At 32.8% G+C, this 18,013-nt stretch overlaps 1 protein-coding gene across 4 annotated transcripts in view; it reads left to right on the top strand.

Annotated features, from left to right (window-relative positions):
- Positions 1-17,488, top strand: part of LOC140050465 (uncharacterized) — a 35,930-nt gene extending 18,442 nt beyond the window's left edge. For 3 of the 4 annotated variants that reach the window (XM_072095673.1, XM_072095670.1, XM_072095672.1), the window contains 5 exons: positions 1,835-1,916; positions 3,134-3,273; positions 4,410-4,587; positions 13,790-14,448; positions 14,811-17,488. In XM_072095673.1, coding sequence (XP_071951774.1) covers positions 1,835-1,916; positions 3,134-3,273; positions 4,410-4,587; positions 13,790-14,448; positions 14,811-15,134 — 1,383 coding nt within the window. In that variant the 3' untranslated portion in view covers positions 15,135-17,488. The remainder of the gene's footprint in view (positions 1-1,834; positions 1,917-3,133; positions 3,274-4,409; positions 4,588-13,789; positions 14,449-14,810) is intronic. The other variant, XM_072095671.1, reaches the window with a different exon arrangement.
- Positions 17,489-18,013: the final 525 nt, after the last annotated feature.

Consider the following 18,013-nt stretch of genomic DNA (forward strand, 5'->3'; position numbering starts at 1 on the left):
TTATAATCAATATTCTGAATCATAATCATCAATAAAGTGTTTTAACCATCATTACGACATCTTCTTTTCTTTAAAAAACAAAACACCATTAAATTCAATCCCCTATGACTTATTTCTTTCAACACAATTTAAGACAACCATTTTCTGTTTACTACAGCTGTGTCTTCAACTCAATCAGTATCACACATATTGTCACTTCTCTGTTTTTACAATAACTCTATCTAGGACCATTGTGAAACTTTGATAATGCCAACCAATAACGTAATCAAATGTTATTTTTATTTTGCTTACGTCAACGCTTATTAAAATTATGATCTTAAACTGAGATACTAACGTTGCTTTTACTTTATTAAGAGATAAAAAAGATAGCTTATTCTTTTGAATGTCACAGTAAATTATACTTGGACTCAAATTAAATGGTTAATAAATTATGAATCCATTATACTTTGTGAAAAATACACTCTTAATTTCTTTCTTCTCACAAAGGCTTCTTGAAAAATCAATGAACTAGCTTTTATGAATTTTAAATGAAAGAAATAAACCACAAAACTCATAAAAATGAAGATTTACTACACAATGCTATAACAGGTTATTTTATACTAACAAAAACATTTCTCACATTTGCATTTTTTTCTCAGTGTAATGTAGGAATTTTATAATACCGTAATGGTATAATGGAGTTTATATTCCATCTGTTGATTATTTATAGTTTATAAATGTTAATTATTTATAAATATTCATAAATATATGTGTATACATTATATTAATACAGAGTAATATATTTGATTGCTTTTTACCCAATCCCAATATGTGCAAGGCTGGAATGGATTTCCTTGCCCTGTGGATAGTTTTGATTTCCTTGTATTTTACCATTATTATTATTACATTATTATTACATTATTTACCCTCTAATTAGTCCCTCAACCATAATATTTACACTTGTAGAATTCAACCTTATTGTTTCATTTTTTTATGTTGAGATATCCATACAAAATTAACTTGTCACAGACCAATGGGATTAGTATAATTTGTAGCCTAATCCCTAGTAATCACCTTAATATCCTGAACCAGATTGTAGAGGATTAATGTATAGATCTTGTCTCATCCTGAATTTCCCTCCCATAAGTGTTCGTAGTAAATGTCAATTGTGTAGTTGTTGGCGATGTACATACAGCAAGCGGTATGGCGCACTCAGTGGATTCACAGGAAATTGAATCAGGCAACTAATTTAAGTTGACTCATACAAATAAAGCAGCCCTTTAATTTCTTAGTCAGTTATATCATCTTCATCGGGACAATACACCTTTTGTTTTTCCAAATACTTGACGAGAAAAACAACATGCCAAGGATATACTCCCAGTCTCCGGTCATCCCACACAAAAAGCCTTTTAGGATTGATAATCCATTTTCGCCGCAGTATGCTTGCCCAGTTATTCACAAAGCTAACGTGTACAGTACAATTCGCCAGGCACCTCAGGTGCCGTTGAAGCCGACACCTTACTATCACAAACTAAGACGGAATATTATTGTGAAACCGTACAACTCCATCACCGATGTTTGGGTGCTGAGGCAACAGTCGCCACCAGAGCCTCCGAATAATTTACCTGACCAGAATAGGAATCATTTGTCAGAACTTAAGGATAGTTTATCAAGATCTAGCAATGTATCGCACCTAAAAAACAATTTTGTGTGTCCTAGTAAACACACTGTAGGACCAAAGACTGTGTGTGACAATAATAATTATTGCACTCCTATGATCAAGCCTTTTGGGCTGGTTGCTAACCCTCCTAAGCGTGTACCACCACCAGTTAAACCTAAGTCTTCTACTTTTCAGAAAAGTATGTCTGCAGCCATGTCCAGTCACTGGGCGGAGAAAAGGACTAAATATACTGGTAGAGTTTCTAAAAGTACTGGAGGTAAGTACATTTTTTTAAATAGTTTAAAAATATATTTTCCAAAAAACAAAGAATGTATCTAATCTATGACCTTTGACATTCTTATACTGTATCTCTAAATCTATATTATTTTTAGAAAAAAAGGACAATTATAATATTTTAATCTCTGTGTCCTTGTTTGTTAGACAACAGCCTTCTAAAGGATTCAAAATTTTATTAAAAAGGCATTTTAATTATTAATATTGCGTAAAACCATTTAAACAATTTTTGGCTGGATGTAAATTATTTTTTAAATTAAACTTCTTTTGTGTGGTTTATATTTGATTCACAATTCAAAAGATAATTTTGTAATATTAACGCTAATAAACACCAAACAAAAACTACCTTTATAGATTTTAAACAAAATGAAGATTTACTACACAATGCTATAAAAGGTTATTTTATACAAACAGTCATCTTTCTTTGCAATACAATTTGTTTGTATTATTAACCCTAAAAAACACTATTCAATCTCTTTTATGTTATATTGAATAGCATCTGATCTATACACTGAGATAGCAATCCTTTACACTATTCAATCTCTTTTATGTTATATTGAATAGCATCTGATACACTGAGATAAAAATCCTTTACATTATTCATAATCGTGTAATAATTAGGTGTTTTACCAAACCTAATAATGCGCTTTATATAGAAAATGTAAAAGAAATTATGAACAGGAAGAAATTGATTATTATACTGTACATGGGGAGGTACTGTAGGCTGTTGTTTTTTATCCATGACTCATTGTTTCCATGAGACCCATTGCCTACACAAATAGAATATTCTCATTTACAGTATTTCTAAAACCAGTACCAGTTACTGCAGTAACAACATTATATAGCATTATTAAAACCAGTACCAGTTACTGCAGTAACAACATTATATAGCATTATTAATACCAGTACCAGTTACTGCAGTAACAACATTATATAGCATTATTGATCTTCATTGCATTATTTATTCAAAAACCTTTCAAAGAATTTCACATGTTCCAGGTCTGTCTTACAAGGCAAATGCATGAAATACCCATTTTTTAAACTAAGAAACAGACTGTGCAAAAAAAAACAACATATTTCAATTTTTACATTTAAAATTAATTGGAGAGAATTCATCTCATATTATCAAATATGAATTAAAATGAATACAAATAATTTCATAAAAACATAATATATAATATTTTTATGTGCTGTTTTCAGATGCAGCAGCATATCTAGATTTGGATGTAGTGAAGACGTCCACTAATGGTCCTTTGAGTCATTCAGCTGCCAAACATAAAATGTCTATCAAGCCTAAAACCAGAAGAGCTACAACTAGGGGTAGACTATCATCTTCACAAGTAAGTACTAGGGGTAGACTATCATCTTCACAAGTAAGTACTAGGGGTAGACTATCATCTTCACAAGTAAGTACTAGGGGTAGACTATCATCTTCACAAGTAAGTACTAGGGGTAGACTATCATCTTCACAAGTAAGTACTAGGGGTAGACTATCATCTTCACAAGTAAGTACTAGGGGTAGACTATCATCTTCACAAGTAAGTACTAGGGGTAGACTATCATCTTCACAAGTAAGTACTAGGGGTAGACTATCATCTTCACAAGTAAGTACTAGGGGTAGACTATCATCTTCACAAGTAAGTACTAGGGGTAGACTATCATCTTCACAAGTAAGTACTAGGGGTAGACTATCATCTTCACAAGTAAGTACTAGGGGTAGACTATCATCTTCACAAGTAAGTACTAGGGGTAGACTATCATCTTCACAAGTAAGTACTAGGGGTAGACTATCATCTTCACAAGTAAGTACTAGGGGTAGACTATCATCTTCACAAGTAAGTACTAGGGGTAGACTATCATCTTCACAAGTAAGTACTAGGGGTAGACTATCATCTTCACAAGTAAGTACTAGGGGTAGCGGGCCATCTTCACAAGTAAGTACTAGGGGTAGCGGGCTATCTTCACAAGTAAGTACTAGGGGTAGCGGGCTATCTTCACAAGTAAGTACTAGGGGTAGCGGGCTATCTTCACAAGTAAGTACTAGGGGTAGCGGGCTATCTTCACAAGTAAGTACTAGGGGTAGCGGGCTATCTTCACAAGTAAGTACTAGGGGTAGCGGGCTATCTTCACAAGTAAGTGTATTAAATGCAAGGGTACACTATCTTCTTCACAAGTAAGTGCAAGGGGAGATTATTAATGGAGAAGCATCAGTGAGCTCTTGCAACAGCAAATTAATGTACATATTTGACTATAGTCGCAAAGTACTGTTTAAAACTAGATCAGAAAAGTAGATAAATACCATTTTACAAGCTCTGCTTCCCATATTTTGTAATTTACATCAGGATAAAGCATCAATGAAAACATCCCTGGTGCAAAGCTATTATGTGGTAGTTATTTATTCACCTGTACACAATCCTCTAACTTATAAAATATACCATCCATTTTATCTATATATGTTTTCTTTTTTTATAACCAGAAGAAGAGTGAACAATCATCTGAAGATCCCTCATTCAATGATAGCTCAATTTCCAGTAACATAGGGGACACAAGTGTACTTTTAGATAGCAAAGATGAACTTAGCACATCTAGCTTGCTAGAAAATCAACAAGAAACTTCAGAAACTCTTCCACTTAATAAGGAGACATTCTCAACAAGTAAGTTTAAAAACTCTTCACCACCCAACCCAGGCTATATGTTATGTTGCACCAATACACTACTTTGTATAGTGAATCTGTTTATATGGGGTGGCTGCCTATTATGTTGCACCAATACACTACTTTGTGTAGTGAATCTGTTTATATGGGATGGCTGCCTATTATGTTGCATCAATACACTACTTTGTATAGTGAATCTGTTTATATGGGGTGGCTGCCTATTATGTTGCACCAATACACTACTTTGTATAGTGAATCTGTTTATATGGGGTGGCTGCCTATTATGTTGCACCAATACACTACTTTGTATAGTGAATCTGTTTATATGGGATGGCTGCCTATTATGTTGCACCAATACACTACTTTGTGTAGTGAATCTGTTTATATGGGATGGCTGCCTATTATGTTGCACCAATACACTACTTTGTATAGTGAATCTGTTTATATGGGGTGGCTGCCTATTATGTTGCACCAATACACTACTTTGTATAGTGAATCTGTTTATATGGGGTGGCTGCCTATTATGTTGCACCAATACACTACTTTGTATAGTGAATCTGTTTATATGGGGTGGCTGCCTATTATGTTGCACCAATACACTACTTTGTATAGTGAATCTGTTTATATGGGGTGGCTGCCTATTATGTTGCACCAATACACTACTTTGTATAGTGAATCTGTTTATATGGGGTGGCTGCCTATTATGTTGCATCAATACACTACTTTGTGTAGTGAATCTGTTTATATGGGGTGGTTGCCTATTATGTTGCACCAATACACTACTTTGTATAGTGAATCTGTTTATATGGGGTGGCTGCCTATTATGTTGCACCAATACACTACTTTGTATAGTGAATCTGTTTATATGGGGTGGCTGCCTATTATGTTGCACCAATACACTACTTTGTATAGTGAATCTGTTTATATGGGGTGGCTGCCTATTATGTTGCACCAATACACTACTTTGTATAGTGAATCTGTTTATATGGGGTGGCTGCCTATTATGTTGCACCAATACACTACTTTGTGTAGTGAATCTGTTTATATGGGGTGGCTGCCTATTATGTTGCACCAATACACTACTTTGTATAGTGAATCTGTTTATATGGGGTGGCTGCCTATTATGTTGCACCAATACACTACTTTGTATAGTGAATCTGTTTATATGGGGTGGCTGCCTATTATGTTGCACCAATACACTACTTTGTATAGTGAATCTGTTTATATGGGGTGGCTGCCTATTATGTTGCACCAATACACTACTTTGTATAGTGAATCTGTTTATATGGGGTGGCTGCCTATTATGTTGCACCAATACACTACTTTGTATAGTGAATCTGTTTATATGGGGTGGCTGCCTATTATGTTGCACCAATACACTACTTTGTATAGTGAATCTGTTTATATGGGATGGCTGCCTATTATGTTGCACCAATACACTACTTTGTATAGTGAATCTGTTTATATGGGATGGCTGCCTATTATGTTGCACCAATACACTACTTTGTATAGTGAATCTGTTTATATGGGGTGGCTGCCTATTATGTTGCACCAATACACTACTTTGTATAGTGAATCTGTTTATATGGGGTGGCTGCCTATTATGTTGCACCAATACACTACTTTGTATAGTGAATCTGTTTATATGGGATGGCTGCCTATTATGTTGCACCAATACACTACTTTGTATAGTGAATCTGTTTATATGGGATGGCTGCCTATTATGTTGCACCAATACACTACTTTGTATAGTGAATCTGTTTATATGGGATGGCTGCCTATTATGTTGCACCAATACACTACTTTGTATAGTGAATCTGTTTATATGGGGTGGCTGCCTATTATGTTGCACCAATACACTACTTTGTATAGTGAATCTGTTTATATGGGGTGGCTGCCTATTATGTTGCACCAATACACTACCTTGTATAGTGAATCTGTTTATATGGGATGGCTGCCTATTATGTTGCACCAATACACTACCTTGTATAGTGAATCTGTTTATATGGGGTGGCTGCCTATTATGTTGCACCAATACACTACCTTGTATAGTGAATCTGTTTATATGGGGTGGCTGCCTATTATGTTGCACCAATACACTACCTTGTATAGTGAATCTGTTTATATGGGGTGGCTGCCTATTATGTTGCACCAATACACTACCTTGTATAGTGAATCTGTTTATATGGGGTGGCTGCCTATTATGTTGCATCAATACACTACCTTGTATAGTGAATCTGTTTATATGGGATGGCTGCCTATTATGTTGCACCAATACACTACCTTGTATAGTGAATCTGTTTATATGGGGTGGCTGCCTATTATGTTGCACCAATACACTACTTTGTATAGTGAATCTGTTTATATGGGGTGGCTGCCTATTATGTTGCACCAATACACTACCTTGTATAGTGAATCTGTTTATATGGGATGGCTGCCTATTATGTTGCACCAATACACTACTTTGTATAGTGAATCTGTTTATATGGGGTGGCTGCCTATTATGTTGCACCAATACACTACCTTGTATAGTGAATCTGTTTATATGGGGTGGCTGCCTATTATGTTGCACCAATACACTACTTTGTGTAGTGAATCTGTTTATATGGGGTGGCTGCCTATTATGTTGCACCAATACACTACCTTGTATAGTGAATCTGTTTATATGGGATGGCTGCCTATTATGTTGCACCAATACACTACCTTGTATAGTGAATCTGTTTATATGGGATGGCTGCCTATTATGTTGCACCAATACACTACTTTGTGTAGTGAATCTGTTTATATGGGGTGGCTGCCTATTATGTTGCACCAATACACTACTTTGTGTAGTGAATCTGTTTATATGGGGTGGCTGCCTATTATGTTGCACCAATACACTACTTTGTATAGTGAATCTGTTTATATGGGGTGGCTGCCTATTATGTTGCACCAATACACTACTTTGTATAGTGAATCTGTTTATATGGGGTGGCTGCCTATTATGTTGCACCAATACACTACTTTGTATAGTGAATCTGTTTATATGGGGTGGCTGCCTATTATGTTCTGTTTGGGTTCTTGCCTATTGCTCCTCACAATTATTACTATTATTTTTATTATAAATTGTAGCATTCTTGTAGGTGGTGCAATATGGGTTTCTGCACTATAATACATACAAACTTCTTTCTTTGTTTTTTGTTATATATCATTGTGCTATATATTAACAGGGAATAATTTTGTCTGTGTAGAATAGCAAAAAGCTATAAAAACAACATTATTGCTACACAAGATTAAATCTGAATATACTTTGCAAACTATTTTTTTTTGAAAAAAAAACAAACATTATCTAGAACATTTTATTATTTTTCGAAATAAAATTGTATATGACAGAGTGAGGTCTCATGGGGTCAGGGTATTCAATTTTGTCTAAATTTGTTTCATAAAGTAATTCATTAATTAAATCTGCATTTATTTTGCAAACTTCTATTTTTGTTGAACAAAATTATTATCTAATAATTTATATATAGAATGCAATGTTGACTCATATATTGTGAGAAGGTTCAAGGTTGATCTATAGCTGACAGTGGGAAGAACTAAATCGGAAAGAATTGCTATATCTGTCTTAATAACTAATTGAAACTACGCCAACAGATGGTTTTGCATTTAACCATCTCAAGTACATTATTGAAAGTCTGTCAATAGACTCCATGATGTCAGTATCCACGCTTTGAAAAATGTCCCACCACTGCACAAAATGTTGTATTGTATGTATGAACATTATTCAACGTTAAAGTCCCACAGCCTCCAACTCAAAATTGAGTGTCGGATCCAGGATTTTTAAATAAATGCTCAAATTTTTACCAAATGTCCTCTATTTTGCATTGTTATTGTTAAAATTTAGAGGGTGACTCAGCAGTGGATCTGCTTATACATTATGATACATTACTGGTGGGACCAGGGAAGGTGGTGCAAGGTACCCAAGCCTACATTATGATACATTACTGGTGGGACCAGGGAAGGTGGTGCAAGGTACCCAAGCCTACATTATGATACATTACTGGTGGGACCAGGGAAGGTGGTGCAAGGTACCCAAGCCTACATTATGATACATTACTGGTGGGACCAGGGAAGGTGGTGCAAGGTACCCAAGCCTACATTATGATACATTACTGGTGGGACCAGGGAAGGTGGTGTAAGGTACCCAAGCCTTATTGCACAACTCAAATAAAATATAAAGTTTTCTTACGATGCATTATTAGCAGCATGTTACAAAGCACCACAGCCTTATTGCAAAACTCAAAATAATAAGCATCATTAACACTCGTTACTAGTGGTGCGAGGTACCGCAGCCCTTGTGCTCAAATAGAATAATAGGCATCATTACGCGGCATTACTGGAGGTACACATACAGCAGTACAGCCTAGCAGGCAAACCAATTAAAGTTTTAAGAATCGTGATGCGTTCTCTAGGTCAGAATAGATAAATAGATAATTGGTTGCCATTACTTTGGTCAATGCCGTAATCTACCTATTTCCCATCATCAAGATCAATTTGAACTTTAATGAAATTGATTTGCCATCATTACGTAAGTTACGCAAGTCAGATGAAACGTTGAAACAAGGCCAACATATTCATTATCATCAAAACTATTATTTAATATTAATTCCAAGTTATTTTATTTTTTTTTTTATTTTATTTCATCATCACCCTACAGTGACCAAACGTCACCATTAACAGGGCTGAAAGTCGTAAAATATAACATATAATATACAAGCAAAAATCAACAGATAACAAGACAACATTTAAATATTACTGACATTAGACAAAACCTTGTGACGGAAACAAGCAAGGGAATCAAAAAAAATATCAACAGATCCATCAATTTTACATAGTGAGTGGTATAACTTAGGCAAACGATTAACAAAACCATTTTTAGTAATATTTACCCTCCCTCTTGATATAGAAAATAAAGCAGGATAACGCAATTGATATTGTGGAACAGAAATAGGAAAGTACACTTCAAAATTACCATGAAAAATTGAGTTCACAGCCTTAAAAAGAAAAATTAAATCAAATAACTTACGCCTACCCGCTAAATTAATAAGAACGTCTATGCTAATAGAACCAAATTTACGCACATAAAATCGACAAAACTTGTTCTGTACACTTTGTAATCTAGAAGACTGGGCAAGAGAAATAGAGTTAAAAATAACACTGCAGAATTCAAGATTCGACCTAACTAAAGATTTGTATAAAATAACTAATGCCTTTTTATCGTTGATATGTCTGCAATGTCTCCAAAGAAAACCCAAAAGTCTATTGCATTTAGAGACTATAAAATCAATATGTTTACAGAAGGTTAATGAACTATCTAAAAAAACACCAAGGTCTTTGTGAACAGAGACTCTTTCAAGTATAATATTCTTAATATAAAAGTCAAAATAGATGGGTTTTTTCTTAAGAGTAAAAGACATTGATTTGCATTTAGAGGCATTGACTGACATATTCCAAGTGTCGCACCAGTGAATGAGTCTGTCAACGTCTTCTTGTAACAACAACATATCATTTAAAGTTTGTATAGACTTAAATAATTTGATATCGTCAGCAAACATAAGAACATTAGAATGACGAGGAACAAAGGAAAAATCGTTAATAAACATAATGAAAAAAAGAGGCCCCAAAATAGACCCCTGAGGCACGCCAGATAAAACTGGAAGCCATTCAGACGCGTTACCATCAAAAGTGACTCTCTGAAACCTGTCCGATAAATAACTTGTAAAAAATAAAATTAAATCGTGATTTAGACCAAATTGTTGAAGTTTAAACAAGAGCAACTTATGGGAGACCCTGTCAAAGGCTTTAGCCATGTCTGTATATACAACTTCGCATTGCCCTTTTGCATTTATTGCGTCATACGCATGTGACAACAGAACAGACAAATTTGTTTCACAAGACCTTCCTGGGTAAAATCCGTGTTGATGGTCACTAATAACTGGTGATATATGTTTAAAAATTTGGTCGTGAACAATTTTTTCAAAAACTTTAGAAATAGTTGGCAACAATGAAACCGGTCTATAATTGCGTACATCAGATTTAGAACCAGCTTTAAAGATAGGGCACACGTTAGCTTGCTTCCATTTTATCGGAAAACGTTTCTCAGAAATGCATCTTTCAAATAAAATTTTACAAGGGAAAGAAAGAGGTTTGGCAGCTAAAGACAAAACAATATTACTTAGACCATCATTACCTGAAGCCTTATGAGAATCAATTTCATTAATGTGCTTTTCTATAACCTCCTGATTAAACTCAAGTTTAGATAAGCAATCGATGGGATATTCAGGAAGATTAGGAACATCCAAATCGTTGTTAACAGGACTAAAAACAGAATAAAAAAATTGGTTAAGTAAGTTTGCTTTGTCTTTTACAGTGTAAGCTGACTGATTATTAAAATGTAGTTCCGAAGGAATGTTATTATTATTTTTTCTTGAGGATTTTATCCAAGACCAAAAACGTTTCGGATTACAACTTAAATTACAACTTTATTATAATGTTAGTTATTGGACAATGAATGGTTTAAAAACGATAACACAAGTTGATTATATCAGATTGGTTTTTGTTTTTAAAATGACCCTATGGCCAGCATCCGGAACCATAAAAGGCAAATGTAGTTAATACCACTGATTCAATTATATAGGCTCATGACACATTTCCCTACATCCTTTATCATTATAATTAAACATTAGAACACAACTTGTGGAAAACGTTTATTAGATTTCAATTTAACATAAAGCTCTGGATACTCTATCAAACTAATTTGAAAAGTGTGATGTGCTCAAATATGGTAGTGATATGCTCAAATATGGTAGTGATATGACATCATCATGTCCATATATGGGCACAACACATAAAGTTTGATAGTGTAGACAGAGCTTTAGAGACGGAAATATTGAATACAAATGAATACATAAAGGATGGAGCATACCTCAAAACAATTTTCATATAATAGTGGTCAATTATCAACTTATTTAGAGAATGCATTAAAAAAAAAAAAATATCGTACTGTATGTCCGAAACAAGGACAATGATTTGTAAAATGGGCCAGGGGCATCATTTACGAAATAAAAGAAAGAAATCATGTAGCAATATAAAAATTGATTAAAACCTTTATATTTTTATTATTATTTATGTTTTTATTCTTTCGCAGTTTTATAAAGCTGGCTTCTCTTTTCTTCTGTTTTGTGTATTTTGGTGATGGGTATTTTATCAGAGTTTATTTATTTCATTCCTTGCTTTTAGAATTCATTAACATGTCCTCTGTTGCCATGGAGAAAGGAAATAACACTCAACTATTGTTGCTATGGACACAAGCCCAAATGCGCTATAGTTCATTAAACTATTTGTAGTGCTGTCATTTTAACTATTTGACTTTTAACATTTTTTTATTAATCATTAATCATTTAATTAAGTTTATATGATGTTAATAATAACTAATTATACTTTATATTTTATAAAATTATACAATAAAATCTCATCCACAAGTTTCCGATGTACATTTGCAGACACACAGAAACTACCCAATGGTATACTGGAAATCAATTTATTAATGAATGGAGAAGTTGAGGAAATCTGTGAATAAATTAATTTAATTGTTAAATAAGCCAACATTTTTTACCACATTCAAAATCTATTTTATTTTTAATCTAATTTTAATGAAGTATTAGATCATTGAACTCAGCCACCTAGCTAGCACATCCTATTTCTCACCTAACCTAATTAATATTTTAAGACCATATTATTAGAACGCATGCTATTTAAAGAATCTTATTTTACATAGGATAACCATTATTAAGTAGTTAATATTAGCTTTGTAAATAGTTACCTTTAAGACTTTTAAAAGCTTTAGGAAATAAGACTTGTATGCAAGTTTATTCAATTAAGTAACAACTTAGGTGTAAGCATTTACTTAATTTGTTTTCATTCTTAGTCATACTTGTAAGTAAGTAAGTAGTAAATATATTTCTTGTAGATCTAAAATACAATGACATTTTTTTTCATGATACATTTTCAAAGTTATTATTTAACATTGGCGTCATCTTTTTTGGATTTTTCATTTTTTTGGCTAAAATCTTTTTTGGCTTTCATTTTTTAATTGTAAATTTATAAATCACAAAAGCAGGAAAAGTTTAATCCCACAATGCAATGTACTTGTAATTAAGGAAGTCTGATAGATCATTGTGGATATACTGAGCCAAAAAAGAACTGGGATCAACATTTTGTTAATCTTCCATCATACAGCTTTGACTTTTTACACAATTTGTAAAGCACTGTTTACAAGATCAAACTTTATGTGACAAAAAAAAAGTGATGTGCCCATATTTGGACATGATGATGTCATTACTGCATATTATTTAGGCACATCACAATTTTTTGTCAAACTTGTTTGATAGGGTATAGACAGAGCTTAACATTTATTTATTCAACAGTGTGTCAAAAACACAGGATCGCCATTACATATAATATGAAATTTGATTTACATTTAGGCATTTCATACGTCTTATCTAACTATCCCAGCATGCATTTCAATTCTATATATAGCTATTATAATATCAAGGTTGAAGGTATGGATGATAACTATTTTGTCATTAGTTTAAGTTTGTTAACATTAGATGTTGCATGGTTTTTATAACTAACAATAGCTTTAGTTTAAACATAGGTATATTAACATATTAAATACTGCATGGTGTTTGTACACTACGCCCATTGATATCATAACTATTAACAACAGTACTAAAAAGACTATACAAACATTATGAACTCTAGTGTTTGACATACACATAGAGCACATAGTAACCCTATATATTAGTATGACTAGACAACAAAAACCTTAATTTTGGTATTATCCCTATCTAATCTTAAAGAATGTGAACATTTTAAAACCATAAGCTCTGTCATGCTATCAAACTAGATTAGAATAAAGGTGTGATGTGCCCAAATAGGGTAGTGATGTGCCCAAATATGATAGTGATATGACATCATCATGTCACATTTTTTTTTCACATAAAGTTTGATAGTGTAGACAAGGCTTTAAAGATTTACTGAATAGGAAAGTCATTATATTCATTTTTTTAGCATAAAATATTGTAATACCCAAAAAGAATCCTTTTACTACGTTTGGTATAAAAACATATTTTTAATAGATTTATATTTATTTTAATCTCAGGTGACAAGAATGCAGACGTTGTAAAGGCTGAGAGCTTTAAAAAAGAAGCAAATACTGAAGCAAAGCAGAAATGGACTCCTCCTCCTCCTCCTTCCACAAGTCCACAATACATAGTAGACCCACATATGATTATCAACAAAAGTAAAGAATTACAGAATGAAACAAGAAAGCCTGTGACAACAACAACAACAACAAACAGAGAAACACAAAAAGAGAACACCAACCCAGCTGATATGAACAAACAGAAAGAGACTGTTACCACATTTAAATTTGACAAAACTGAGAAAACAGAAGCACGCAAACCAGTTATTATTGTTCCGTTAAAAAAAGATGATATACCTCCCAGCAATAACATTTTAACCCCATCTGAACTTGTAATACGCAACAGACCCGTGAATAAAACGGAAGAACCGAAGGAAGTCGTACAAATGACCGAGAATAAAATGAGTGATGAAGAAGAGGATAAACAACCGAGGAAGAGTGTCCGTGATCGCATCTTACTATTTCAGAGTACGGCATCAAGAAACAACAGTAACAACTCAAGTCCGATTGAGGTGAGGAAAGTTGAGATAGAAGTTGCTGATAAGAATGGAAATAAGGAGATGGTACCTTTCAGAGTGAACTCAAAAGATGAAGACAATGGGAATGCTTCACATAAAGTAAGAATTTGGAAATATTATATTATAATGTACTGTATCATAACCATTGTCATTTTCATTATTTTTGTTAATGACATTTACAAACATACTTTGTTGTTTTTTTATTTTTTGAGTGACCTCTTCAGTCAAAGATTGGTCTCCCAGAGGGCCCAGTCATGATCAGTGGCTGTGTGTGTACTAGTACACATGGGTAACCTCATACTCGTCTCAAAAGATGTACTAGGTTCTTTAAAGTGCACATAATTGGATTGGCATTACTACACGACAACAATCAAGATCATCATTGACAATAGTATTATTACCATCATGCATTTTTACAAATATTTGTTGATATTTGTCTTGTTTTGTTGCTCCTCCATCAGGTACTATCAAATTCCAATGTTGGTGAATCCTCTGAAACCAGTAGCAAAGAACAAGAGAGAAACCAACAGAATAGACGCACCGTCAACAAACTCACATTCAAGCCTAAAACGGACATCTGCATCGTCTGCAACAAAGCTGTCTACATGAATGAGATGTCAAGGTCAGAGGGCAAGATATTCCACAAAGCATGTCAGAAGTGCGTAGAGTGTACACGTACATTACAGGTCGGCAACGTTTTACTCGTCGGGAACAAGTTGTACTGTCGTATTCACGGATCGCAAGAAAAGATGAAGTTACTTAAAATGAGATCAGAAGTTGATTAAAATGAGATCAGAAGTTGATTAAAATGAGATCAGAAGTTGATTAAAATGAGATCAAGTTTGGGGAAATAATTAATACAAGAGATTGTTAACTAGAATATGGTTATTTAATTATACATAATAGATGTTAATATAATGACTTTGTATTTTGTTAGTAAACTGGAAAAAGTAGTTTTCAAAATCAAACCATTGGACACAATGTTGGTTGAGCAAAAACAATTTTCTTCAAATTAAGGCACACCCCCTCTATAGTTTATGTTGTTGTTCATCAAATGTAATACAGTATTTTGTTTGTGTCTGATATGAAGCAATTCTAGCTTGCATTATGTTAATAGGTTGTATGAGCACAAATTATATTGTGTTGTAAATAAGTGTAATAGCTTAATTAAACATGGTTTCGGGGTTTTATAGTAAATATAGATTGTTTTTTTTCCCATCACACAACCTAAAAACTGTACAATATTGTTCTGTGTGCCTTTCCAATGGTTTAGCATTTACCACAACTATGTAAATATTTTAAACAACTCTAAAACACAAAATGATATTGCAATGATTTTGTTTTGAATAATTGTTTTCATATTAAAATGGTGCAGAATCGACTCAGTTCAGGATTTGAACTCAGGTGTGTGATTATCTCCTGTGTCATGATTTTAAGCTGTTCAAAATATGAGGTTTTAAGTATATTATAACAAAGAAGTTTAGTGGACAAGAGGGAGATCAACGTGGTAAAATATAATATAGCTCACTTCCACACAAAAGTATGATGTAGGCTGTATATATTATACAAGGTATATTGCGAGAATATTTGGACTTGGTCTCAAAGAAGTTTAGTCACCAAGACTTAAGAATAATCAGAGCCTATCTTGGAGTTTGTCTCGGAAAAGTAGAGCATGTCTCGGAAGTCACCAAGACTTAAGAATAATCAGAGCCTATCTCAGAGTCTGTCTAAAAAAAGTAGAGCAAGTCTTGGAAGTCACCAAGACTTAAGAATAATTGGAGCCTATCCGAGTCTGTCTCAGAGTCTGTCTAAAAAAAGTAGAGCAAATCTTGGAAGTCACCAAGACTTAATAATTGGAGCCTATCTCAGAGTCTGTCTCGGAAAAGTAGAGCAAGTCTTGGAATTCACCAAGATAAGTGCCTTGCCATTAACAAAATAGAATATTGACAAGTGCCTTGCCATGACAGTACCAAAGGCGATCTATTTTCTTTAGATTGTACAATTATAATACTTTCTATACAAATATTTTCGGAATAAATGATTTACTCTCTTATATTTAAATTTAAAGTTGGAATTTAATGAATGTGTGTGAATTTATACATTTAATACATTTTTATTGGTAAAATGTGTTGATAATGTTTGTTGCGTTTATAATGTTATTTTGCATTTATAATGTTATTTTGCATTTATAATGTTATTTTGGTATCCTTTTATACTATGGCAATAACACAATAATAGGTTGGCCTAAATAGCTTTAGTATACCATATTTTTAGTATTGCAATTTTATAAAGTGAATCTAATTTACAGTTTTTATCTAAAAATGTTTATTCTAATGTAAATTTTCCTATACTTGTATATTTTGCTAATTGTCTGTTTATTCTTAATATATATAATAAAACAATATACATATAAATTATTGTTATTGATTTTTTTGGATAGATTACTGGTTTTCTTGAAGCTGTTTTCTACGGTTAATCTATTTCTGTAATGTTTCCATGATTTGTAGTCATATCATCATCAAAATTATAATTATCAAAGTTTTCATATTGACATTCAGCATGATAACCATCAGGATCATATTCTTTGTTGTCATCATTATCAATGTTGACATCATTGATAAAGTCATTGTCAATGATATCATCATTTTATTATCAATGATGTCATCATTTCATTATCAATGATGTCATCATTATCAATGGTGACATCATTGATAATGTCATTATCAATGATATCACCATTTTATTATCAATGATGTCATCATTTCATTATCAATGATATCACCATTTCATTATCAATGATGTCGTCATTTCATTATCAATGATGTCATCATTATCAATGATATCATTTCATTATCAATGATGTCATTATTGATAATGATGTCATCATGCTACTGCTATGTTCTGCTGCATTTATCATCACTGCTGATGGTTTTCCAAGATGTGTACAGTGGTACGTTTTAGTACAATTTATGCATATGTTCCTTTTGTTCACAAGATATATCTTTACTGATGGAAGCACATTGGTACTATATCATTATAGTAATATTAAATCAATATACAGTCTTTTACTGATAAGTAATGGGGTAGCTTCATATAATATTGTAGAATTTGTAAATTATTTTTGAATAAAAAGTTTAATATATTATTAAAGTCTTATCTGTTTATTATTTGTTCAATTTTTGGCTCGGAAAGTTGGACCAAAAACAAAATTACCTTTGTGGCGCAAAATAACGTTTTTGAGCCTGATATGTGCAACCAAAAAAATATCAAATGAATCAATCAAGCGAGAAGTACTTTCATCACCACAGAAATATCATTTTATAATTACATTTTCTAACTACTATTCATAAATAAAAGATTGCAAAATGTTTTAAATCAATATTTTAATCAATAAATCTACAATACACACATTAAACATGCCTTATGAATATTCATAACTCATAATAATAATTCATAAGATAAAATTGAACTACTGTATATAGTGAAAATGAAAACAGCAGTAGAAAAATAATACATTATGTGCAACATACTGTATACAACATACATTATGTGCAACAAGATATAGTATGTGGTTCACACATACAGACAGCATAGAGGTATTTACTATTATGGACATTGCAATAACATAACATTAAGTACAACAACAGTATGTGCTTCAAACATA

The sequence above is a fragment of the Antedon mediterranea genome, chromosome 5 (genome assembly GCF_964355755.1).
Source record: "Antedon mediterranea chromosome 5, ecAntMedi1.1, whole genome shotgun sequence".
Lineage (NCBI taxonomy): Eukaryota > Metazoa > Echinodermata > Crinoidea > Comatulida > Antedonidae > Antedon > Antedon mediterranea.